The sequence below is a fragment of the Gracilinanus agilis genome, chromosome 1, assembly GCF_016433145.1.
Source record: "Gracilinanus agilis isolate LMUSP501 chromosome 1, AgileGrace, whole genome shotgun sequence".
Classification (NCBI taxonomy): domain Eukaryota; kingdom Metazoa; phylum Chordata; class Mammalia; order Didelphimorphia; family Didelphidae; genus Gracilinanus; species Gracilinanus agilis.
Genome location: NC_058130.1, coordinates 603,925,957 through 603,953,700, shown reverse-complemented (window position 1 = coordinate 603,953,700; position 27,744 = coordinate 603,925,957). Strand labels below are relative to the sequence as shown.

Below are 27,744 nucleotides of genomic sequence, written 5' to 3'. Positions count from 1 at the left end.
ACTTTGCTCCTGGGGGAAAAAAGATTAGGTTTTGAGATGAGCTCCTTAAGTCAGTTCGGTCGATGAACATTTCATAAGCACCGACTATGTGCCACGTTTTGGGTACAAAGAACATCAAAACACAGCCCTTTCCCTTGAGGAGCTTTCTAATGAGAGAAGATGACACACCAGAAAGCTGAAAAAGGGGATAGAATAAGTGAGGGATGTAGCCGGGTGGGAAATAAAGAGATCGCCAGCCTGCACTTCTTCCTTTAAATAAATTCTGGGAGGAGCTCTCCACTCGCCAATCGGAGGGAAGGTTCCCAGGACCAGAGGGTATTGATGAGAGGTAAAAGTCAGTAAACATCAGTTGCCTTCTATATAAAAGGTGCCATTGCTGGGAATTCAGATTCAAAACCAAAAGACATAGAAACAAGTAAATAAAAAAATGTAAAAGTATTTCAAAAGGCAGAAAATGCAAATAACTGAGGGAAGGAACACTTCAGGTGTATGTAGCCCTTGAGCTGTGTTTTGAGAAGCGAGGATTCTTTAAGCAGAGAGTCATTCTAGGCATGGGAGACAACTTGTACAAAGGAGATGGGAGACTAAACTGTGCCCTCTGCAGAACAACTCTAGCTGCTCTGATTGGAAAAGGGAGTGCTTAAAAGAGATGAGGGAAATTAGACCAGAAAAGTAGTCGGTGAGAATAGAGAGTTTTCAATGTCACACTGAGGATTTTTAGTTTTATTGTTGGGGCATTGCCCCCTACATTTGCTCGTTGCAGACCTGCGCGCGTGCGCAAGTCCCGGGTTTACTGTTAGCATGTGGCGCCCGGCCTTCCAAACCTACAGGGGGCAGCAGGTCCCGCGCTCGCCTCCACATCACGTGATTTCATCCTTTTCCTCGACTCTTAACTTACTTCCGGAGCACGGGACGGAGCGGAGGTAGAGAGGAAAATGGTGAATCTACGGCCTCGGCGATCTTGCCGCACGTTGCCAGTCAGGCTGGTTGTGGACCAGGGAGGCGACGGGGAAGACTCAGAGAGGGAAAGCTCAGAAGAGGAAGGGCTAGACTTGGAGTTCCCCGATGGAGACCTAGCAGCTGAGCCGATGGCAGACGAGGACGAAGAGGATGAGGAGGATGAAGCTCCCGAAGAGGTGACGTTCGCCAGCGCCCAAGCGGAGGCCAAGGAGGATGAGCGGCGCCTGCGGGACGCTTTGCGCAGGTAAAGATCCTGAAGGGCTGGATGATGGACAGACGGACGGGTGAAGGGGAAGGAGGAGGGGGCGGAGAAGGAGCCGTGGTTGCGGTCACTGCTGCGGCTACGGCAGCGCTCCGCATGCGCCTTCACCTTTCCCTGCCTATCTCCGCAGAGACAAGGAACTCCTAAAGGAGAAGAGGAAGCGGCGGGAAGAACTGTTCACGGAGCAGAAGGTCTGAGGACTGGGACGGAATCGGTTTGACTTCTCCGGTTTTTGAGGGGTGGGATCCCGGGTGTGCCCCTTCCCTGCCGCCGAATCCTAGATAGCCCAGACAGGTTTGGAGAAATTGCTGGCGGGCTTGGGAGTTAAATCCCTCTTCTGAGGCTCACAGGACCTTGGGCAGGCCTCCTAAGCTCGCTGATGCTCCGTTTCCTCTTCTATAAAATGAGGGAGTTGAACTAGATCCATTGGCCCCAGAGGTCCCTTCTCGTGTGTTACATGATCCATACCTTGAATGCTGGCTTTCTTCCCTCTTTATCTGCGGAATTCCTACTCTTTTTTTAAAGGCCAATTTCTGTGAGACCTCCAGCAGAAAGCCTTCTCTGATTTCTCCAGCATCCCTTCCTCCCATTTCACATAGCTCTTTATTTTGCATCTCTCCTTGATGTTGTAGTACAGTTCAGACTTACGTCATTTCTTTTGACTAGGTCGTAAAGCGCCACAGGAAGAAACTTTCTATTAAACTTTTAGGCCCAGGATCCTAGTTGGTGGTGTCCATTCTGGCTGAAAATGCTTCTTCTCTACAGTTACAGGGTTACCTGACATTCGGTGGAATGGATTGAAGTATTAATAGCACTTTTCACTGGCCTAGTAGCTCAATTTTCCACATTAAGTATTTTATAGATTTCAATGGAAGGTGCACTGTTTACCTATATTGATTTGCAATCTCTTTAAGAATTTTTTCCTCTCCACCTATAATTTCTGTTATCAAATATTTCTAAATTTAATAGTAATTTTTTAGCACTTAAGAGTCCTTTAAATTATATTCTTCCCTCATAATGTACTGTAGTGGGGAAGTGATTGATTCATTTCTTCATGGACTCTCACATATTTAAAGGAGGGGAAGTTATGCAACAAAGATGCCCTTCCTCTTACCTTTCTCTTTAAAAAAGCATTGTCATTTACCTTAGGCTGTCCTCAAAGGTCAGTTATTTTTTGAACAGGATATATAGATGGGCAGGTGAAACTACTCCTATATCCAGGTTAGTAACTACAAATTATTCTTCTCTAGAAATGTAAAACATACACTTAGTTCAAAATTTATATTTTAAACATCAAGTACAACTTAAATGGGAGAGCTGTTTTTTGAATGTTCTCAAAAAACTCAAGTCCCAAAGAGGAAATGTTAAATTCAGTAAAAGTTAGGCCTGACCAGTGTGTCCCATTTCAGGTATTCCCAGAGATACTATTGAATTCCACCATTAAAAGTTTCTCTTAAGAATTTTAAGTCATTTCTCAGACTGGTATAGGAGCTAATGTCCATAGTCATCTTAGTTGTTTTGCCTTCGTGAAGTTACAGGATCACATATTTAAAGCTAAAAATGACTTGACAGATAACCTAGACCAGACCAGTGATTGGGAACCTTTTAGAGACAGAGTGCCAGACCCTGCCCCCACCCCCAGACCGGTGCCTGCCCCCACCAGAGACCTTGTGCTGTGCACACACCCTGAATGCTGGGCATGCCCTGCCCCACCTTACCTTACAGAGGGAGGGAGGTAGCACTCCCATTGGGCTGCTGGGCAAAGGGGTGGATGAAATAAGGAATGTCCTTAGCAAGTGTAGAGGTGGAGGGGAGTAGCCCAAGCACTCAGCTTCCCTCCAGCTCTGCCACCTGTGAGCTGCCCACCTTACTTTATGCACTCTCATTGGGCTGCTGGCAGAGGGACAGATGTGGAGGAAATGTCATCAGTTGCAGTGTAGGCGGGGAGAGGAAGAGTTCTATCTGAGCCTTTCTGTCTTTCTAGTAACAAACTAGGTTCACCATCACTGACCTAGAAGAAAGATGGCAAACCTTTTGGAGACAACCTTCCCCCCACAAGTGAGCCACCACCCCCCTCTTAACCCCAGACAGGGGAGGGAGGAAGCTCTCCCATTGTGCTGTTGGGCAGAGGGGCAGGTGAAATGACCTCAGGTACACGGAGAGGGAAGGGAGGAGCCCCCTCTGACATACATGCCATGTTTTTGCCAATATGAACCTAGACCAATGCCTTTTTTTTCCAGATGAAGAAATTAAGAGGTGAAGTAGCTTGCCCATACTCACACAGGTCTTAAGGAATAAAAGCTGGGATCTGAACCAAGGTCCCAATTCTAAAACCCATACTCTTGATATTATGCTGCCATTCTTTGTTATCCTTTCAGTAATTCATCAGTACCAGCTATCTTACTAAGTGCCTCTGGCATTAATTTTAAATCTTTTTTTTTTCCTCCAAGAAAAGAAAACTACTTCCTGCCACTGTTTTAGAAGAGTTAACTGCAGCTCCCCAGCCAAAGTAAGTAACATTGTTTTGCTGACTTTGAATTATAAAGCTTTCTAGGTTTTTCTTATATTCCAGGTTTTGAAATGGAGTCATCCCAGCATCAGTTGTAATACAACTCTGTAATTAAGGAATGCAGAATAACTTGTCACTAAAAACCTCAGGGTCCAGCCAGGTGGTTCAGTAGGCTGAGCCAGGCCTACAGACAGGAAGTCCTGGGTTCAGATATGCTCTCAAAGACTTCCTAGCTTTGTGATCTTGGGCAGATCACTTAACCCACTATGTCTGGACTTTACTCTTCTGCGTTGGAACCCATACACAGTATTGATTCTAAGATGGAAAGTAAGGGTTTTTAAAAAATAAAAAAAAATGTAAAACTCTTAGGACTTCAAATGTTTTAATCTAATGAGGGAGAGCAAAGTACCTTTCTTTTCAGATTAACTGGAAATATTCCTATGAATCATATCATTCCTCCTTTTTATTTCTCTAACTGGAGTGACTGATAGAGCATCATACTTAAATTTCCCCTCATTTTAGGTATGTATACAGCAAGTTCCTTAGATTCTATTTTATTTCCTTAATATGAGAATCTTGGTTGGCTTATGGATCATTGGAAGTCCGTTAATATGTTTATTATCAGATTTCAAAAGCTTGACCTTAGGTTACTTCTGCTTTACATACTGTCCTAACTCAGCTGTTTGGTCACATTTAGAATGGAAATGTCTGAAAAACAGATCTGACCTACTCAGAAATTTTCAGGCGATTCCTATAATTTTTGAGAAAATAATAGATTCACCTTGCATTTAAAGCCCTCTATTATTTGGCTTTCACTTCCTGCATACCTTTCTTCATTTTTAATCAAACTGGCTTCCTTGGACACTCTTATCTGTATACTTAAACAGGTGCTTCTCAATCCCAGGGATACCCTTGTTCCTCACCTACCCCTAGTAGAATCCATAGCTTTCTTCAAAACCACTGCCACTGCCTACATGAAACTTTTTTGGATAATCCTCAGGTGTTAAGTATTCAGAAAGTAATTTTAGGAGAAAAACTTAACAATTTTTCTCCTAAAATTACTTTCTGAATAATTATCTTCATACATGTCATATCCCAGGAGTGGCACAAAGTCTCCAATGGAGGGATTATTTTCTGTTTTTACATGCCTGATGCCTAACTTAGTGCCATGTGTATTAAAGAGTCTACTATGTGTATGGTAGGCTCTTGGCTGTATGAACTGAAAGGTAAGATATTTGGGGGAACCTTGGGAAAAACTTTTTTTCCCAAAGCTGGTTGACATTTTAAATCCTCACCTTTGTTAGTACAAAACCAACTACGGTTGTCTCTCGATATGTTGAGGTTCACTTATTGCAGCTTCATTGTTATCGCAGGTTTTAAAAAAAAATCTAATTTTGTATCGCAGAATTACACTTAATCATAGCAAATTATTGGCTGTTGGAATGAAAGGTGACCAATGAAAGGTGGCGCTGTGTTCTGTATCCTGGACACAGATTGGCTGTTACTGTAGGTTAATAAGTGTGGAAAAGGTTTATGGGAGAGTGGGAAGGGTTTATAAAGCCTTAAAATATAAATAATAAAATCAATATAATGCCACTACCTTGAAGATTTTTCTGATTTTTGCTGGTAGGAACAGCTACTCTAATCAGTTATTTCTCTATTTTTATTAGAATTAATGAATCATCATCAGAACTGAAAAAAGGTATGCATTTAATATTGTGATTATAAGTTATGGCACTTCTGTGTAGCATGTAAATAAAAGGTTGCATTTAAAAACTTTTTTTCTTATCTGTACTTTTGAGTGTGTGTGTATGGGGGAGACATAAGTACACTATAGCAAAACAAATAATCTATGGCCTTTTTTATAACTATTGTAGTTAGCTAGAAGAGAACAAGTTCCCTAGATAGAATTCATACAGTTAATCAGCCCAGAGTAATTTGGATTCAATAACTCTTTCAGTAGAATTCTGATGTTCTTATTAAGAGCATCAGTACCAAAGGACTTTTATACACGTGGAAAATAGACATTGTTATTACCAATTTGCTTTTGTAGGTGAAGTAACTAAGGTGACAGTGGTGTTGGGTCTAAAATAAGGAAGACTTGAGTTAAAATCCAGTCTCTAACATGTTTTGGCTATATCACCCTAGGCAAGTCACTTGTATGGTTTGCCTTAGTTTCTTGAGCTGTAAAAATGAGGTGCTAACAATACATCTACATCTCACAGGGTTATTGTGAGGATAAAATGAGATAATTTATAAAAACTTAACATAGTGCCTGGCACATAGTAGGTATTATATAAATGTTTTTTTCCCTTCCATCTTTTCCCCTAGGTAATGTGGAAAATGAGAACAAGGAGAAGAAAGAAGAAAAAATGTTCCCTAAGCGGTAATAAGCTCTTCCTGTTGTACAGGGATATATGGTGACTTTTGTAAGACAATTATATTATTGGTGTGATTATCAAAATAATTTTAGGAAAGTAGTTAACATTTCACAAATTAGTGGGCTTCCAAAATTGGATCCATTGCATAGTGGTTGTTAATATTGTTTAAGCTCAGTGGAAATTATACAACTTTATAACATTCCTCAAAAATATTTTAAGTATCTAAGCATTAGATGCAGTTTTGTTAAAAACCCTATTAGCTGGGAAACCTCATCTCTAAAATGGGAATAATCCCACCTACATCCCAATATAGTTGTGAAGATCAAATGAGATAGTAAAGCATTTAGCACAGTGCCTACACATAGTAAAACACTACATAAATGTTAGCTATTACTATACTTAACAATGCTCTATCTTGCTAAATTAAAAATGAAAAAAGTGTAATTATATGAATATTATAGGTTTTTTTTTTAATGTTAAGTTTTGCTTCATTCATTTCAACCTTTTGTTTTGGTCACTAGAATAAAGAAGAGATACATGGCCTGTAGACTAAAAGACCAAGATCTGATAGATTTAAGGCAGCAAGCAGCCAAAGGCTTCCTGCAGAAGTATTTATACGGTCGAGGGAGCAACAGAACTACTGGTACCTTGATTTTATATATATTATTTGCCCAATTAACTTTTGACCAAGAAACAACAAATGTTAAGTCTTTTTTTTTTCCTTCAGTAAACAAATTTCTCTCCCTCAACAACAAGAGACTACTAGTTAAAAAACCTGCAGTCCAGTTTGTGAATAATAATTGGGGTAAGTTAGTTTGTGTTTCTTTTCCTTCCTTTGCCTGCTTATAGTAGCATTTTAAGGTTTAGGCTGCTGTGCATGAAAGATCAGTTACACCAAATATACTTTTAAGTTATAACAAGCAACATTGGGTAAATAACTTTTTTTACAGGAAGATCAGTTAACATTTTTTAAAGAAATATTGCCCTTGAAAACAGGTCCAAATTAAGAGGTGCGTGGACACAAAGACTATGATTTTGGCCACAATGGATAAGTCATATTGTCATAGCCCCATCTTAGGAAGTTGTCTAAGATTCAGAAATGTCAGGTAATGTAGAAAGTTTCACTTTTTCCCTTTTTCCAACCTGTGCCAATTTACTTCTCCCTGGGCAATCTGGTGGTTCCTTTTCCAATGAAGCTCACCATACTGTTACTGAACGCAGTGGAGATATTCACCTGGTTTTAGCTCTACTTTTACCCAGAACTCTTCAATTTACATGATCCACCAGCCTGAATCTCTTTAGCAATAGAGATGTTAGGTATGTGCCACCACATCTTATTAAATTACCTTATTGACTGATCACACACACACCCCAGAGATAAGCTTTGGACCTCTCTTGAGTTCAAATCTTGTACTTTATCCACTATACCCACGAAGCCTCTTATTCACTGTAATTTCTATTAATTCACTGCAGGGTGATTGGCTATTATCTCTCAATAAGTTGCATATTGGCCTTCAAGCTTTTTAATGAAATCCTTTTTGTCATGTATGACTTTCACTTTTAGGTTCACAGTAAATGTTTTTTAGTCATAGTATTGTAGTACTCCATTGTTCTGCCCCACTTAAGTGATAGATAATGTAGTGGAATGCTATAGTTTAAAAAACTTGATTTGGATATTTAAGTATTATTAAGATTGCCATGAGAATTACTTAAATGTAAAATGTTCTTACCATTCAACATTTGTTTGTTTTAGGAACAGAGAGAAAGCAAAGTGCTAAGAAGTTCAAAAAACAGTGGATGCATAAAAAGAAACTAGCTTCCAGAAGACCAAACATCATATAAGTCAGTTTTTTTTTCAACGTTCACACAGAATTTATTAAACCTGTTTTGTTTTTAGAACTTGTTCATTTTCCTCTTTAGGACTGAACTTTGCACTAAAGTCTTTTGGGCTAATAACACAAAATTTTGGATTAGGAACTTTGTCTCAGTCCAAATTCATGGAAATTAAGTTCCATACTCCCCTTATAGATAGAACAGATGTATTTGTATATGTAAATTTTATAACTCTTACCTTCGGTCTTAGAATTCATACAGTATTGGTTCCGAGGCTAGAAGAGTGGTAAAGGCTAGGTGGTTGAAGTTAAGTGACCTGCCTAGGGTCACACATAGCTAAGAAGTATATGGGGCCAGATTTGAACCCACATCTTCCCAACCCCAGGCCTGGCAATCCACTGAGCCACCTAGCTGCCCCAGAATTTTAAAACATTTTTAAAGGTTATGAAAAGCAAACACTAGAAGCAGCTGGCTCTGGTAATGAATGCCAGTAAAGTAAGCTCTCCCCCCCCCAGTATAGCTTCAGCCATTAATTCGGTCATTAATTCACTTTCACATCTGGTCTGGAATAGGAATTGCCTATTACTTGGGAATGTTCCTGTACAGTACACTGTAAAATTTGAACATATCATGAATTGTGAAATGAATGTTTAAAATTTTTGGATCCCAAAGGATCAGATTTTTGAGTAGAAGTGCCCTTTGAAGCCATGAAGTCCAATCCCTTCATTTTACAGATAAGAAAACTGAGGCTCAGAAAAGGTCAAATAACTTGCCCAAGGTCACAGCTAGTTTATTAAACAGGATTTTAACTTGAATTTTTGTCTCCAAGCCCCAGTGCTGTGCTCTTTGTGCAACCTAGCTGCTTCAAAATAAATAAGAATTAGAAAGCTTTCTCTATCAATGCAAGTTGGCATCTTCTCTGCAACTTGAGACTTCTGTAGAGCCTAGAGGTTGAGTGACCGTCCAAATGCATCATAGTCAGAACTTGAATCCTGGTCAACTTTCATTCCACTAAGCCATGCTGTCCCCAGAAACTAAAGTGATAAAATTCCCAAAGGCCTACCATCACCATTTTAACATGTGTATTAAAGAGAAGCAATTAGGAAAAAAACTTCCAACAGCAGAGCAGAAGATTTCTGATAATATTTTGAACTCCTCAATGCAAAGGCCATGGGGATACTACTTGATTAAAAACAAAAGATCTGTAGCAATTAACATTCATTTTCAAAAAGACTGAAGGAAAAATGTCTTAGGTCTCAATTATCATTTTCCCTACATTGTAGCTAAAATAAAGGCAATTGCCAAAGCTGTTACTAGAAATGTTTATAAATTAGGTCTAGTTTGCATCTTGCTATTAGCTTAACAGAACTGATCTAAAATGGGGTAAAATTAAGATATATTGAGGGCAGCAGGGTGGCTCTGTGGATTGAGAACCCTAGAGATGGGAGGTCCTGGGTTCAAATTGGGCCTCAGACACCTCCTAGCTGTGTGACCCTGGGCAAGTCACTTAACCCCCATTGCCTAGCCCTTATTGCTCTTCTGCCTTGGAGTCAATACATAGTATTGGCAAGACAGAAGGTAAGGGATTAAAAAAAAAATAACTGGAAGAAACAACCAATCCTACAAATTCTTGGTCAGCATCTTCAACAATGCCAAATATAGGTTTAGTAGAGACTCATTCTGGGGTATAACTCATCTACCTGAAGGATGAATTTCCCATTTCTTTGTACCACTGACTACTTCATCCTTAAGGTGTTTTTTGTTTTTTTTTAAACCCTTGTACTTCGGTAAGATTGGTAAGGGTGGGCAATGGGGGTCAAGTGACTTGCCCAGGGTCACACAGCTGGGAAGTGGCTGAGGCCAGGTTTGAACCTAGGACCTCCTGTCTCTAGGCCTGACTCTCACTCCACTGAGCTACCCAGATGCCCCCATCCTTAAGGTTTTAGGTCCTAAACCTACTCCTACACTGATACTGCCCCAATGGTAACGGCCAAACAATAGGCAGCATTAGTATTTTACTTTGTAGTCAATTTTAGTTTTGTAATTTAAAATTCACACAACTAGTATCTGTAGAAGTAAATTTTTAATGGCTGGTTAATTATATCACTACATTTTTATTGCAATATAGTACTCATTTAAGCACTTAAAAATGGAAGGTGTACAAAGATTAAATTAAGACACTGTAAATTGACTAAATATTTGGTTTTTTTTATATAAATAAAGGTCGTAACCACACTGTTGACATGTAATACTGTTATAATACAACAGTTAAACTTGTGAGTCTACAACAGAAGTTGTCTGCAGTTAAACAGGAAACAAAGTTGAAAAAGACCATGTTAAAACAAAACTACTGGGACTAACAGGTTGGGATTGTAAGTAGCAACAAACATATTCACTCAGCTCCTGAGTATTTCAAGTTTTACAGTACACATTAAAAATGATTTCTTCCATCAACACTATAAATCCAAACTGTCAGGTGTTTATGCACTTTGCAAATTACACTGATTGATCGCTAATAATGGGAGCAGGAGGGGGTTGGAAAGTCTCCCAATTTGAAGTTTACATCACCCACATGCTAACACAAACACAACTTGTTCTATAGTTCCTTCCCCCACCTCCCCACCCCCCCCAAGGAAGCAGGATTTTTGGGGGGGTTTTAGGTAATTGTTTTAGAGGGTTTGTAATGATCAAATTCAAATATCTGAAATTCAGCAATATTTTAACTCTTAGATAACTAAGAGGTTAAAGATGGAAAATAATTTCTCCTAACACTAAGTTAGAAAATCATTTGCATCATGCTGTAAACTAGGAAGCAATGTAAAGCGACAAAGACCTGTCCCCAGTACATAATTTTAAAAAAATCTAAATTTCAAATCGGCAGAGCTGGTCTACTTCCATGTTGACTATATGCCACAATAAGTCTGAGCTCTTAAATGCATAGCTAATGAAGATAGTCTTCCACTGTGGCAAATGCACAGGATCCGATTCCTGATCGGGCCATCAGTCCTAGACATTGTGTAGCCTGTCCCATTGCTAGGGCAAGCGGAGGTTGCTTTGGCAGATTGTGGGTCTCTGCAAGGAAAAGAAAATTCAATAATGAAAACATCAATTATACAATTATACAAGAGCTTTCCTTTTTTTGAAAAATGTTTAACCAAGAAATGTTTTTCAAAATCAATGGAAAAGTATTTATTAAGCATAGAGCACACACCAATATTTGGGCAGGAAGGAGGGGGAGCAGTTCAGGCATAGGAGACATGGAGATCACTCAACATGAATCATAGTACATAGGCTAGCTTGACTAGAGTGGGTAAAGTGTATGGCTGTGTAGGCAGCCTAGAAAGATAAGGCTGAACTTTGAATGGACAACATAAATTGTCCACAAATCTGAATACACGGGTTAATGTTGAAAAACTAAACTACATGGTTAACAAGACAATTTTTGACCCATCAGTCACTGTAAGCTACACATGACCAATTCTGTAATGGCTAAGTAAACCTACAGGAAATTCAAATCTGGCATCTGAGAACAACATTGTAATTTGTTTGGGATATTAATCTTGAAGAAAATAAGGCTCTTGGAGAATTGACTCGATTCAATCCACAAGTTCCAGTTCTCCTTTCAGCTGACCTTATAAGCTTCTGCAAGCACGCTCCCACTTAACACCCTTCCTTCTAAAGTGGGAAGTCAGGAAGCTCCCTTTTCTTCCACTTATTCAAGTGTGGCTACTTAGAAGGAAGGGTTGCTTTTTTTCAAATCGGTGCTCTCTTCCTTCCTAACCAAGCTCAAAGACAGCAGTTACATGTCACAATAGGGTCAAATTTTTGCCATTTCACTCTTCCCTCTGTGCTTTACCTGACAAACCCATCTGAGAAGACCAAAATACAGTGTTCAAGCTTATTGATGCAATAACCAACCATGATTTTGCAGGACTAATTAATTACACATGTCCTGACAAAAGAGGTATAATGGATTTGAGATGCAAAATGAGACATTTGAACATGGCCAAATTGGATCTGTCACTGGCCCCCTTCTTACAGGGTGGCTTCCATTGTTTCAATTATCTCCATGTAAATAATAGAAACAGCTAGGTGACATAGTAGGCCTGCAGTCAGAAGCACATGAGTTCAAATCTGGCCTCAGATACTGTGTGAACTCTGAGCCACTTATGTCTCTACCTCAGTTTCCTCATCTATAAAATGGGGATAATAATAGAATCTACCTTCCAGGGTTATTGTAAAGATCAAATGAGATTGTGTTTGTAAAGCACTAAGTGCAGTGCCTGGAACATAGTAGGTGCTATATAAATAGTAGTTATTATTAAGTGATTCTTGGATCTATTTGTCTAGCTCCTGACCTCCAGGCACACATCACCAACAGACTTGGGGAGACATACTGAACTAAGTGTTCCATAAGCATCTCAAACTCACCATGTCTAAAACGGGACTCATTATTCCACCTCTACACCCCCAATGCATTCCCTCTTCTGAAATTCCCTATTACAAAAGAGGTGACACAAATATCATCCAAGTTACCCAAGCTTGCAACTGTGATGCCATCTACTCCTTAAACAAACATCCCACATATCCAAGCTGTTGCTAAATCTTGTTATTTCTACCTTCACATCTCTCATATGCTGCACTCTGCACTTAGAGGTATGTAGACATCTCGTGCCTGGAGTGTGACAAGAACTTCAGTTGGTCTTTCTACCCCAGTTCACCCTCCACTCAAGTTACAAAATGATCTTGTAAAAGCACCGACCACTCTCAATAAGCTGCAGTGAAGAGAAGGTGGGGGTAAAAGGTAGACGGAGAACAAGAACTACCCTGTCCATAGCTGCGTGGATGTTGTCTCCCTCATGATACTGAGAAATCCTTCAGACCAGCATTGGCGAAGGGTTTCAAGTTTGCATGCCTGAACTACAACTTTAAGCTGACTGTTAGCCCTGCTTATTACCCCAGAGAGCAGAGGAAGTGCTTACTTTTGTTATGAGTAAGACTAGATTAGCTAGTTATTAGGAATTAAGTTGTACCTAGCAGGAAGGAGCTGGAGCTGGGAATTCCAGGTTGGAATGAAGGAGGAGGAAGTGTGTCTGTGCCCTGAGGGTGGACTCCATTAGTGGTAGGCAAAAACTGTTGCCAGCCTGGGAGACCTCAGAGCAAAGGAGACCCTGCTTCCTGATTTCCCCTGGGATCCTGAGTGTGGCATCTAGCAAAAGGACAAGATTTACAGAGCCAAGAGAAGAGGTGAAGTTTGAGTTCTGGCGGACAGTGCTTCAAGCAAAACCCTTACTACTTGGTTCCTGAGACAACTTTAGCTCCTGGCATCCAGAGATCATCAGTGGATTGCAGTGAGAATCCCAAAGCCACAAAGCCCTAGCTGTACTCAAGCCTGGCAGGTTCCAGGTTTGAGGCAGAAACCCAGAGACTCCATTTATAGCTCCTTGGGCCCTGTTAGTTTAGATCACTAAGTTAGAGTAGAATAAGTCCTTCCCTTTCCCTGTGGGTTTTGTTATTAGGTGTTAAGGGTTTTGAGTAGTCATTCCTATCCCTCCTTTTAGTTGTTTCTAATTAAAACCCAGTTTCATCCTGTTGCCTTGTCTGTTGAATTCAAGGCCTCTGGCCAGAGTGACAGTTGACTGTTATTTGTCAGTTAGGAGTAGTTTAGCTGTACAAGTCTTCAATGCCCAAGTCTAATCTCTCTTAAATCCCAAAGTATGTTCCCACAAACCCCTTAGTTTATTATAATATTCCTGGTGACCCTATTACCTCACTTATATTTTCCTACACTTTGGGTGGATGGACAGAGGGGCGGGGCTTGCAAAAAAAATGTTCTCAGGGACTGGGAAGAGGGGAAACAGAGCAGCTCCCCCAGCACCAGCTCTACATGCATGCCAATACTTCACCAATGCTACATTAGACCACGGACCAAGTTTTTGCTTTCTTTGTATCTCATGCTGAGCTGATAGTAAGCACTTAAATACTTATGACTAATTTTAACAATTTGTTACTATCAAGAAGATACTACTCAACTAATAAATGTACAGTGTATACTACTTTAATAAACAATTACATCAAATATTATTTATCTTACTCTCTCATCTGGCCCAGGACTGAGATGGAAGTGGAATTAAAAAGGCACATTTAAAGACTTTCACAGTAAACACAAGTAATTTTCTAATAGTGTTGGACAGATGCTCCTAGCTATTTTGCCAGTCTTAAAATGCTAGCACACTGCACAAAAATTAAAGGAAATCAATTATATTTTGCTTTTTAATTTTACTTACCTAGTATTGCACTGTTCAGAGCTGAGCACACAGGTTCTCTTTGTATTGGATCAAGTTGGTTTCCAACTGGACTGCTCCAGGGATCTGAATAAGCAAGCAAACTGAATGCATCCTGTTGAGAAAACAATGAGTTCACTTTTCACTTCCTGTGACTTAAGTTACTGTGTATTATCAGTTCCAAACTCAGAAGCAGGGAAAATCATACTAAGAATTTTTTGTTATTATCCAGTCATTTTATTCACTTAATTTGAGCTATTATTCCAGTCTTTCTCTTTGGTATGCATGACTACCCAGAAGGCAATTTTTATTCTGCACTGTGCTGTTGAGGAGGCAAAGATATGTGCACTTAATTAGCTTAAAAGCTAATTAGTCACTAGGATGACAAGTACATGAGAAATTAAATTATAAGACAAGAAATGTCATAAAGCAGTAAGGATTTGTTACCAAATAAGTAGTGATAATAAACAGAAAGGATTAAAAATTCAAAGAAATCACTACGCTTTATGATATTTGCTTGGTAAAACATTTTAAATGGTGGGTAAGATGCTGACAAATGGAAAATAAAGACAAAGTAGTTTTTTGGTTTTTTTTGTGGGGTACAGCACAGAATCCTTGAGATTCTAGTGATGACAGTCAATTGAGGTAGAGTGGGAGATTCTTCTTATAAGCCATAGTTATAAAGCAAAGTTGGAATTGCCTTATGGCTTTCTTCTTCTGGCCTAATTTTAAAAAAGACACTATGTTGCAAGTCAAGAGTCTTAGAACAATGCTAAATTAATTTGTAGATATAATGCCAAAGCAGATTATCAAGGGGTTATTTCATTGAACTAGTTGAAATAATAACAAAATTCATCCTGAGAAATGAGCAATCAAGAATAATAAGGGAAATAATGGAAAAAAGTAGTAGTTTAAAGGAACCAAGCATTACCAAATTTCAAAGTATATTTTAAAGTAGCAATTAGCAAAACTTGTAGTGATAAAAAAAAAAACGAAACTTAATCAATGTAACAGAAATAAGACCCAGAAATATAGTAGCTTGTCCTAAACAAAAAGCAATAAGAAAAAAAAAAAAACTTCAAAAAGAACAGCTGAGAAAATTGTATTGGGTTTAGGCCATCCTGTACCATACAACAAAATAAGTTCTAAACAGATAAATTAACTTAAATATAAATGATCACATCGTTAAAAAGAAAGGAAGGAGTTTCTTGGCATATTCATGGAAAGGGAAAATTCTTAACTAAATATGCTATCAAGATCACCAAAAGTTAAACTTTTGCAAAAACAAAATCAAAGCAGCTGGTGAAGGGAATATAATTAGATTGTAATCTCTTTGAAGGCAAAGACTCTCTTTTGCCTCTTTTTGTATCGCCAAAACTTAAGCAGTGTCTGACACAGAATAGGCACTTAATCAATGTTCATTGAATTAATTATCAGCTGAGAAAATCTTTGCATCAAATATTTCTGATCAAGGTAGGGAATTGATATGAATACATATGAGAAGCACTATTCCCAATGGTGAGGTACTCAAAGGATAAGAATAGATATTTTTCAAAAATAAGAAATGCAAATTATAAACAACCAAATGAAAGAAAGTTCCCAAAACATTAATAAGAAAATTAGAAATAAAAACAATTTTGTTTCACTTCATACTTAAATTAGAAAAAAATAACAAAATACTAGAATTATAAATGCTGGAGTGACTATGGGAAAACAGGCATAATAATACACTGTTAGAGCTTCAATTATTGTAGAAAACAATTTGTAATTATACCACAATAGCCTATAGTAAACTATACCCTTTGAATCTTTGATCCTATTAACTAAGCACACATCCCAAGAAAGTCACAGAGAGGGAAAGTCTCATTTGTACCAAAATATAGCAGTGTATTTTTTTGGAGGACCAATAAAGAAAAAAGAAACGAAATGAGAGACAGTGCCCATCTACTAGGTAAAAACTGTGGTACATGAGTGTGTAAATAGGTTAAGCCATAAGAAATGGCAAATAAGAAAATTTCAAGGAAACATAAGACATAAGCTGTTGCATTACAAAGCAAGCACAACCAGGAGAATAATTTCTACAATGAAGAAAATCATGTAAAGAAAAACAACACTGCAAAATATCAAGACTATCAGAATTCTCATCATGCAATGACCAATTGTGACTGATGAAGCATCACTTGCCTCTCAGGAGAGTACTATAAAAACACAAAAAAAACCCACATTGTTAGATATGATCAATGTATTCATTTATGTTGCTTAGCTATTCTTTGACTACAAGGGAAAAGTTAGGAGTGGGTAGAGGAGTATAGGAGCCACTGGGAAGAGAAAGTGAATTGAAAAAAGAAACCAATAGTAGTGCAATATTAAGCCTTGATCATTTCTTTTAAGAGCAGTAGAATAGAGTCATAAAGTCCTGAATTAAACTCTCAATTCTAAAGCTATCACTAATTGTGTGACATTAGGATCCCAGAACCATAAATCTAAAATTGGTAAGAACATCAGAGTATATGAGGAGTGTACTAAGTAACCTCTGATGTTCTTACCAAGTTTTAAATATATATTGTATTTATATTAACTATATATAAAATCAGGTTGCCTAGAGACATGAATAGGCAATTTTCAGGTAAAGAAATCAAAAGTATCAATAAGCACATGAGAAAGTGTTCTAAATCTCTAATAATTAGAGAAATGCAAATCAAAACAACTCTGAGGTATCACCTCACACCTAGCAGATTGGCTAAAATGAAAGAAGGGGAGAATAATGAATGTTGGAGGGGATGTGGCAAAATCGGGACATTGATGCATTGCTGGTGGAGTTGTGAAATGATCCAACCATTCTGGCTGGCAATTTGGAACTATGCCCAAAGGGCTATAAAATACTGCCTGCCCTTTGATCCAGCCATACCATTGCTGGGTTTGTACCCCAAAGAGATCATAGATAAACAGACTTGTACGAAAATATTTATAGCTGCGCTTTTTGTAGTGGCAAAAAACTGGAAAAGGAGGGTATGTCCTTCAATTGGGGAATGGCTGAACAAATTGTGGTATATGCGGGTGATGGAATACTATTGTGCTAAAAGGAATAATAAACTGGAGGAATTCCATGCAAATTGGAGAGACCTCCAGGAAGTGATGCAGAGCAAAAGGAGCAGAGCCAGAAGAACACTGTACACAGAGACTGATATATTCTGGTAAAATCAAATGTAATGGGCTCCTGTACCAGCAGCACTGCAATGACACAAGACAGCTCTGAGGGATTTATGGTAAAGATGCTACCCACATTCAGAGGAAGATCTGCAGGAGAGGAAACATATAAGATAAACAATTGCTTGAATGCATGGGCTGAGGCGGATATGAATGGGAAATAGACCCTGAACAAGGACACATGTTACAACCAGTGGAAATGTGCGTTGGCCATGGGTGGGGGGAGAGTGGGGGGTGAAGGGGAAAGTAGGGGCATAAAGTATGTAAACAGATTAAAAACGAATATTAATTAAAAAAAAAAAAAAAGAAAGAAAAAAAAATAAAATCAGGTTGCCTCTCTCTGGGCCTCCTTTTTTTCACCCTTAAAATGAGAGTTGTATTATAGGATTTTATATTTATTATGAAAACAAATTCTGGCCTTGCTTTTATTTGCTATTATTCATAAATATGGAATTAAGATTCCATTCTGCTAAAAAAGAAGAAAACAAATCCTGTACTCTTAACACTGGTAAAAGAGAAAACAAATAAACCATTCTGCATCCCCTTTAATTAAAATGACAGATACAAAAAATAAAATTCCGGCTCTTTCATTAATTCATCTTATGTGATCCTTTTATTTTGAAAATCTGACAGTTCAGTGTGAATGCTAAATCCACCTTAAAGAACAAATTTATTGGTTATTCCAAATGACTATCAGTAGACTTCCATGTCACATTCAGCACATATGAAAATCAAACTTCCCTGCCCTCACTCCCAATTCATTTGCTGCCATTAGTATGACCAATTTTCTTAGTTACACAAGCATAAAACCTCAGGAGCCATAAAAGCACAAAATTTATAGCTGATACTTTAGAAATAACTGAGGTCTACAGGGACAAATGATTTGCCCAGGGTTACACAGACTGCAAATGCCAAAGCCAAAATTCATTTGTAAGTCCTCTGACTGCAACCCAAGAATTCTTTCCATTTTAGTACCACTCTCTAGCTCATTCCCCTATAAACCCTTTATATACAGGCACTACATCTTGTCAACTCTTAGCCTGAATATTTCTTGTATCCATCTAACCCCTCCTACCATTTCTACAGTACAACTGTGCAAGACCTCATGCCTGAACTACTGCAATCTCCTGCCTAATGGCTATTATATGTCTGTGATACAATTTATCATCCATACTGGTGACAAGCTACTTTCCCTCTCTAGCATGGCTTCCATTCTGATATTTACAGCAGCTTCCTACAATCGCGCCAAACTTAAGCTTTCTAAGACCTCAATTAAGCTAGTTCTACATCATCCTACAAATCTGAGATCCCCCCCCCTCCAACACACATCCCCGGGCAGTCTTTCACTCCACACTACAAAATGTCCCTAAACACAAAGTACTTATTTCTAATTCTGCCTTGGCTCACTGACTTTGCCTAAAATCTGAAATACCTCTTTCTATGCTTATCTAAATACCAAAGTTTCCAGGATTCCTTTTATCCCAAAAAGTGACAAATTTTACCTCAATGCTAATTCTGTCTACTGTTTCCAGCTCTGAATCTAAACATTCCTGTAGAATCTTTCCTGACTAGCCAAGGATACAATGAACTCTTAAAAATCTGTCTTCAAAAACTTTGAGAGCTGGAAAGGAACCTTCAAGGACATCTAGACAACCCCTTCACTTTACAATTGAAGAAACTGGCAGAATTTGAATACAAGTGCTCCTAACTTTAAGGCACTATCTATGATACCAAAGTTTTCAAAGATGATACTAAGAGACACAGATCTAGTGATGCAAAAAATCTTCAAGGTCATGTAGTCCAATTCTCTCTTTTTATAGTTGAGGAAACTGAGGCCCAGATTGTTTAAGTGGTCACAGAGGGGGAGTGAATGAAGAAGGGAATAAGCATTCATACAGCATCTACCACATGCCAGGCATTGTGCCAAGGGCCTTTTACAAACATCTCATTTGGACTTGCTTTGCTAGAGTCATACAACTAATAAGCATCAAATCCACATTTGAACTCAGGTCTTCCCAAGTTCCTATTTGCTTCAGGCCCAGCACACTATACATTGTGCTACAAGCTGCCTCTGTGACTGAGACAGGATCTGAACATGAACATCTATTACCTTCCATTACCCTCACAAAGATTATTTTTTGCCACTCGGTAAGTTTTCTTCCAATTCTGGGTACACTACTATCTTCAGTGAGCATTCTATAAATTTTGTTTAATCAAAATTATCTATTTGATAATCTCCTTTATCTCTTGCAAAATTATAAATCTTCTCCAACTATGGATATGAAAGATAAGACCTTCAGTTATTTCTAACTCCAAATAGCTGACATTAACCTAAGTAGAAACGTCAATATTCAATATTTACTTCTAAATGAAAATGCCAGCCAAAACATAAGCACAGCAGCTCATAAACCAAAACAGACAAGAATGATTTTAAAGAACAAAGAATAATACCTCTGCCCAAAATATTCTGGAGCGGTACAAAATACACAAGACCCTTTATATCCATACTCATTTTGGCCCCACAATCTATTAAGTAGTATTCCTATTTTATACAGTGTGAGCAAATATGATAGGAACCAAGGTTTCCATCCCTCTCAATGCCAAGCTACCTTTAAAATGTGAAGGTTCAAATTCCAGCTCTCCTATCTGACCTTGATGGTGAGTTATCCTGGACCTCAACTTACTTAACTAAAAAATGAGGAAGAATGACTAGAAGGTTAAGCAGGTACCATTTGGTTCTAGGACTGAGAGCCTTATAAACCTGAAGTAAACAGCTGGCCAAGAAGCAATTTGAGAATGAGATCTGGATTTCTGTAATATGGCTTAGAAATGATGGACTCTCAGTAAAAAATGACAAGAGATGAAATGTACATAAAAAGGTACAGCAAAAACATTTTTCATTCCATCCTTGTGAGAATCTAATCAAGAGGACTGTAAATTGAGAGGGGAAAGGGATAAAGAAAATGGCATGTATAAATTTAACCAACCTGGTCCCACAGAATCAAAGATACAACATAGGAAAAAAAGAGTAGCAAAAGAGGGAACCAACATCTCACAAACAAAAGCTAAGAAAAGAATGATAAAACCTATGGATTTAGATATCTACATATCAATATAGAAAATATTCTAATTCTGGGAAGCAAATTTGACACCATATATCACTAAAGAATAGGTGGAATGGGCACTCAGTGGCGAGTTGCCTTCTCCCGGGGCAGGTAGAGATAGGTGCTTTGGACATGGCGGCGGCAGCGGCGGCTACTGCAGTATCTTCGACGTTGAAGGGGAATGGGACCAGCAGCCGGGCTGGGCCCAGTGAAGCTGGCGGCCCTCGAAAGAAGAAGGGACCGGGGCCCTTGGCCACCGCATACTTGGTCATCTAAAATGTAGTGATGACTGCCGGGTGGCTTGTTATTGCAGTTGGTTTGGTCAGGGCATATTTGGCAAAAGGTAGCTATCACAGCCTTTATTTTTCAATTGAAAAACCTTTGAAATTCTTCCAGACTGGAGCCCTCCTGGAGATTTTACACTGTGCTATAGGAATTGTTCCCTCTTCTGTAGTCCTGACTTTTTTCCAAGTGATGTCAAGAATTTTTCTAATATGGGCAGTGACACACAGTGTCAAAGAGGTTCAAAGTGAAGACAGTGTCCTTCTGTTTGTGATTGCCTGGACAATCACTGAGATTATTCGTTATTCCTTTTATACATTTAGTCTACTAAACCATCTGCCTTATATCATCAAATGGGCCAGGTACACACTTTTCATTGTGCTCTACCCAATGGGAGTGTCGGGCGAGTTACTCACAATATATGCTGCTTTGCCCTTCATCAGACAAGCCAGCTTATATTCCATTAGCCTACCTAACAAATATAATTTTTCCTTTGACTACTATGCATTCCTAATTCTGATTATGATCTCCTATATTCCACTTTTTCCTCAACTGTACTTGCACATGATACACCAGAGAAGGAAGGTCCTTTCTCATCCTGAAGAACAAAAGAAATATGAATGATTCCTGCTCTTGCCCCAGAACTCTCCACAGATCAAAAATGCTGCAGACTTTTTGAGTTCCCAACATGTTTCATAGGGGAGGATAAGCAAGGACTATTTTTAAATACTAAAAAAAATATTAAAAAAAGTGGCCAGTAAACCTGAGTGTTACAAAGAGTTGTTACATGGAACACTGGAATATCTCTTCGGCATGCTTTTTCAACCAGAAATCCCAAAAATGTAAGGAGGGGGAGGGGACGTCACATTATGGAGCTTCCCTTCTCTTTGTGTATCTGCTCAGTATCCTAAATTCTAAATGCTTGAGAGTTCTGTCCAAGTGATAAAAGTTATAGCCACTGGAAAAAAAAAAAAAAGAATAGGTGGAATGAAACTTATAACTAAAATGTGACACTGGAAGGGAATAGAAGAGTTAAAAAGAAGGATGGGGTAAGAGTGGCACTATGAAGGCAAACTAGGTGGCTCAGTAAATAGAGATCTCTAGATCTGGAGATGGGAGGTCCTGGGTTCAAATTTGGTCTCAGAAATTTCCTGGCTGTATGGTCCTGGACAAGTCACTTACCCCAATTATTAGCCCTTACTGTTCTTCTGCCTTGGAACCAATACTTAGTAAGATTAAAATACAAAATAAAAAATGATACTTTAAGGGGAAAAAAAGTCATGTGAGGAAATCCAAGAGAGTGACATAGTAGAGAAAATTTAGATATGGTCCTCCCAGAGTAAATAAAGAAATCATTGGAAACTTGTCACACAAAAATATTTCAACAATGAGAGATTTCAACTACTTAGAAATTGGTAGATACATCACCTTTGTTAAAATAAACAAATAAGATAAATGTAATTTGCTTTCATCATCCAATTCGACACACTTATAAAGGAACCAATTGTGTATATATGAGATACTATGCTATGATAATGTTAAAATTAATGATAATTTCATTTTTAATGAAAAGGAGGTAGTAATATTAGGAAGTGATTGTTAAAGTAGAAATGATAATAACCTAGTAAGTAAATTAACCATTTCTATCATACTTCACGATGGCACAAGACAAGAAAGTATGTATTGTAAGAAAAGCACTCAAGATTAGGGGAAAAGGTTTCAAAGGGTTCAGAGGATCCAATGACCAAGTATTTTGAAGGGGAAGATGGGAAATACTTAAGAAGAAAATTGTGAAGATAAAAGCAGAATGAGTAGAATGATAAAGGGAGAAAAAGGAAGTTTCTTTAAATAACCTATATGTATATACTGAAAAATGAATAACATCAGATTTTATTTATTTACAAAAGCATATGTAGAAGATGAGAGGAAAGGAAGGGTAACAGAATGAATACATTTGAACAGCATGGTCCTGTTAGGATTCTGTAACATTGAAGTCTCAAAGATAAGGCTAGCAAAGAATGATAATGGGGAAAAAAATGAGTTTTTCAAACTTCACAAGAGAAAAAGAGTATTGAAGAATGAACAGTCAAGATTTACTCCTGAACTATGTAATTTGGTTACTAGAAGGATAAGAGAATTGTTCTGCTATGCTCTATCCTGGCTCAGGCCAATAATAATGGTAGCAGCTAACATTATATAGTTTTACTATCCCCACTTTACAGATGAGGAAAGAGATAAAGTGATGTACATAGGAGTCACATGACAGCTGAATTTGAATTCAGGTCTACCTCCAAGGCCCAATGTTCAATGCACTGTGTCACCTACCCACCACATCTGAAAGTGTTCAGGTAGTTAATGCATTTTAGAAAATCAGAGCATATCAAAGGTAACACATAGACTGGAGAACATGCCACCACCAACAATCAAGTGAAAGAACTGGGAATATTTGGAAAAGACTTAGATAAGAAATAATAATTATCTTAAGTAGAAAGGCTGTCATGTAGAAGAATTAAGATTCATTTTTCCTTAACCTCAAAACTAGAGACAAGAATAGAAGTTGATGAGGGCAGATTTTAGCTTGGTAAAAGGAGTAATTTCCTTTTCATCACACAAAAGTGGAATGGGCTGCTTTTGGAGGTTGTAAGTTCCTCCTTATTGGATACTGCTCAAGTTAGACACCATCTTCTTGGGGATAGCGCAAAAGGGATTTTGAAAGCTCCAAAGTACTTTCTAGCTCTTAAGATTCGGTGAATCTGTTAACTTGATATCAACTAATCAGTAATAAATTGCTTTCTGATCCAAGACAGCTTCAAGGTACTCATTTTAATTATTTTTTTTTTAATGCTATCCATTGCCATAGAAGGAACTGATGGAGTCTGAATGTAGACCAAATACCATTTTTTTTTTCAAAAATTTTTTCTATGTGTATCTTCTTTCACAACATGATAAATATGGAAATATATACTACGTGATAGCACATGTCTAACCTATATCAGATTACCTGACGTCTCAGAGAGAGGGAAGGGCAGGGAAAAAAGAGATTTTGGATCACAAAATGTCAGGAAATGTTAAAAAACTGTTTCTGTATACAATTGGGGAAAAAATACAATAAAATATTAATGGGGGGGCTAAAACTAATAATAATAAATTGCTTTCTCTTAATAAATGTGTGAACATTATAAAAAAAATTTGGCCTCCAATACTCACTAACTGTATGACCTCAAGCAAGGTGCTTGACCTTCCTGGACCTCAGCTAGATTAGCATGCAAATATTTTGTTGAAAGTGCAATCACCAATTAATAGATGCCTCCTTCTATATATTTAACTTTTAGGATGAAGAAGCATTACAACAAAATTAAGAAATAAAACCTCCCAGGACATGCCCTGAATCAGTATACATTTATCCTAACCTATACTCATTTTTATTAGACCAAGGACTCTTATAACCCTTTGTGGTATAGTGAACTACTCTATTGGTACACTATCAAATTCAGAATAAAGGGGAGGAAGGATATACTTTTCCTTTTCCCCATCTCCAGTCTCAAAACCACAACAAATGACACTACCTTCTTTTCATCTTTTTTATTAGACAAATAAGAGCTAACAATGCTTGACTATAATAGATCATCCTTGAATAGGTAGAATATTGCATTAGAAAAACAAAACAAAACAAAACAAAACAAAACAAAACAAAACAAAACACAGGACTTGGGAATCAGGAGGATCTTCTGTTCAAATGCTGCTTCAGGCACTAGCTAGGCAACTTAGTTAGCGGTGCTCTCAGTTCATTTTCTTATCTGTAAAATAGGGATAATAAGAGCACCTACACTGTACAGGGTTTTTGAGGATGAAATGAGATAATGTATGTAAAGTATCCACTAAACCATAAAATTATGTAAATGTTATGTGTTAATTTTATAAGCAATTTTGAATTATACTAAAAAACAAAATTATAAAAATACCCATCTTTTAGCCTAGTATTGGTCTTTTTGTCAAGTCAGAAATATCTTATATATTATATAACAAAATATTAATATCAGGTTTTTTATGTTTGTTTGTTTTTTTGTGGTAGTAAAAAACTAGAACCAATGTAGATGCCCATCAGCTAGAGAATGGCTAAGTAAACTGTGATGTACAAATGTAACAGACAATATTGTCTCACCTTAAAAAAAATATGAAGAATTTTTTATAATGAACTAATGAAGTTAAATACTTAACCAGAGCCATGAGAAAATACACACATACACAAAATTTACACAAATGTAAAGAAGACAAAAGTTCAATGCAGTATAATTACAGTAGATAAGTCTGGCCCCAGAGAAGAGCTGAAAAAATGCACTGCCTATCCTTCACTTGCAGGAATGTGTGAAATATGCCATATACCAGAAGAGTAAGTTGATGTTATGATGGTTTTGCTGATCTGCTTTTCCCTCACTATTTTTGGATGGAAAAGGGGTGGGAAACATTTTGAAATTAGGAGTTTGGGCAAAAAGGGCATTATCAGTAATTTTTTTTTAACAGCAAGTAATGCTGTATCCTCCTTCATACCATGTCTTTCCTTCTTTTGGAGAAAGAGGTAACATATCTTCCATGTTTCATAACTGAATTAAAGTCAATATTTTAAACATAAAACTGCTTTGTTTCTATTTATTTCACATATTAGAATAAAAATAGGTGGTACATAGATCACTTCTGCCTTCATGAAGTTTGACTTTAACTGGTGAGAAACAAACACATAACTAAGTACATAAGCAAAATACATACAAAAAGTAAATCCAAATTAATGGTATGGGGAGCACTAACTACTGGATGGGATGAGGCTACCTCAGCTATGCTTTGAATTCAGCTTAAGGACTTAAAGTCAAGAAAACATACAGTCAGTACAATAACAGAGTGAAGGCAAGAAATTGAGTGTCACAAAGAGCAAGTTGGCCAGTTTGTTAGGAGCACAGAGCATAGGAGGGAAAGAATATGACACTATGAAGTTCAAGTGGAGCCAGATTGGGAAGAGCTTTCAATGACAAAAGAAGCCAACTTTAATTGATTCTAGATAAAATTAGAAATCACTGAAGGAGTATTTGCTTAAAGATTATGTAGAGGAGACACTAAATAGATTAGTCTTGATTCAGTGAGACCAAAAGGAAGACACTGCAATAGTCAAGGTGAATAGTGACAAGGGCCCTAAGGAGAATGATGTGGTCTGAGTTGGAATTAGGAGATATAAGATACAAGGGACCATTGTAGAAAAAGAACAGTTAAGATTAACTCCTAGACTATGTAATTGATTTACTGGAAGGATAAGAGAATCCTTGACAAAAATAAAGATACCTAGGCAGAAATGTCTAATAGGCAGGAAGCCATAGAGCTCTAGAGAAAAAAAATGAGGCATGGATATAGATCTGTCAGTCATGTGGGAACTATTAAGATCACCAAGAAAGAATTCAGAGAAAAGAGAACCAATGCCAACAAGAGGAGAGGACATGAATAATAATCCAGCAAAGGGAAATAAAAGAACAGTTCAGGGACAGCTGGATAGCTCAGTGGAGTGAGTCATGCCTAGAGACGGGAGGTCCTAGGTTCAAATCAGGCCTCAGACACTTCCCAGCTGTGTGACCCTGGGCAAGTCACTTGACCCCCATTGCCCACCCTTAACACTCTTCCACCAAGGAGCCAATACACCAAAGTTAAGGGTTAAAAAAAAAAAAAAGAACAGTTCAACTGGAAGATAACTACAACAGATCAATTTCATGAAAACCCAGAGAGGAGTCAGCATACACATGCAAGGATGGGTAAATCACTGTCAATTGGGTTGAGAAGAATGAGAACTGAAAAAAGACCATTAGATTTAGCAATTAAGCTAAATTCTTGAAGAGGTGGTATGGCCAATTTGAGAAGTTAATAAGAAGTAAGGATGTCTAGACAGCTTTCTTTAAGAGTCTAGCAAGAAAAAGAAGAAATTTAATCAATTGCTTAGGGGCATAACAGGAGTGTAGACTTTCCGAGTTTGGAGGTAATCTATAGGTGGCAAGGAAGGAAAGAGCCACTGAGTAAAGAGATTGAAAATTAGAAGGAGAGAATGGATTCCTTCTTAGAAATCATTCACTTTTCCTCTTACCTGATAAAAGTGATGTACACTGTCTAATAAAATCATTCTTGACTCTCAACTGTGGGAGGGGGGAATCAAACTTACCAACAATTTCAATTATTTTGTTTCCCCACTCTGACACTCAAAATAACTCACTTTCAACATTTTTTTATTTGCAGTGTTCTTGCCACATTCTCTCCTTAGTTGTTCACTCATAGCCTGTAATTCTCTTCCAAAGTGGATCATTCTTTCAATGGCTGCTTGACTTCCTCCACAAAGCTGTCGCCTCAAGTGACTTGAATCAACTTCTACAAGAACAATGACCTTCCATCAGTAATAACACAAAAAAAATTAAGCCTATTACTACCCCTGTGAAAATATGATTCATGCAATCAAGACAATTCTATTCATGAAATATACCTTACATTTCAATTAAGAGATTGATACTTAATGAAATCTAACTTAGGCATCTAGCTTTATAGCTATGGTTAACATTTAGCAATATAACAAATATGTTATCCACTTATAAAATCAGTAAGGATTTTTGTCCAATGGACAAAACTAGGGATAAGGATATTCAAATTCCTTTTTGATTTTGTTACTGATTCTGTGTTACCTCTGAGCATCTTATGGTGTGCTATGTTTCTAATGCTGTCTTCGCCTTTTCCAAGTCAAAAAAGCTTAAAAAACATATACAGGTAAATCATAAGAGGGCAACAACTTATGCATAATGGAAAATGTTACTGGTAAAGTCCCCAAGCAACATGAAATCAAAAAGTTACACTATATGTCAGGCTGCTTTAATCACTATACAGTTAATAATGGAATGAACTAGTA

The 27,744-nt window shown here is 37.7% G+C and overlaps 3 protein-coding genes across 3 annotated transcripts in view; 2 read left to right on the top strand and 1 right to left on the bottom strand.

Annotated features, from left to right (window-relative positions):
* The first annotated feature begins 705 nt into the window (after window positions 1–705).
* NOL7 (nucleolar protein 7) lies at window positions 706–8,008 on the top strand. Its single transcript, XM_044658141.1, has 8 exons — window positions 706–1,204; window positions 1,353–1,413; window positions 3,673–3,731; window positions 5,402–5,433; window positions 6,063–6,117; window positions 6,634–6,755; window positions 6,840–6,917; window positions 7,866–8,008. The coding sequence occupies exons 1-8, from the start codon at window positions 936–938 to the stop codon at window positions 7,952–7,954; spliced, it is 765 nt and encodes a 254-aa protein (XP_044514076.1). The 5' UTR covers window positions 706–935; the 3' UTR covers window positions 7,955–8,008.
* Window positions 8,009–10,009: 2,001 nt separating this feature from the next.
* The window catches only part of RANBP9 (RAN binding protein 9), a gene marked incomplete at its 5' end in the record, with an annotated part of 94,462 nt that continues 76,727 nt past the window's right edge, over window positions 10,010–27,744 (bottom strand). Inside the window, 3 exons of the mRNA XM_044683582.1 lie at window positions 10,010–11,017; window positions 14,233–14,344; window positions 27,064–27,215. Coding sequence (XP_044539517.1) covers window positions 10,887–11,017; window positions 14,233–14,344; window positions 27,064–27,215 — 395 coding nt within the window. The remainder of the gene's footprint in view (window positions 11,018–14,232; window positions 14,345–27,063; window positions 27,216–27,744) is intronic.
* Window positions 20,658–21,520, top strand: LOC123240226 (very-long-chain (3R)-3-hydroxyacyl-CoA dehydratase 2-like). The gene is given in 1 exon segment (XM_044667653.1): window positions 20,658–21,520. A coding segment is annotated over 1 exon segment (774 nt). The 5' UTR covers window positions 20,658–20,672; the 3' UTR covers window positions 21,447–21,520.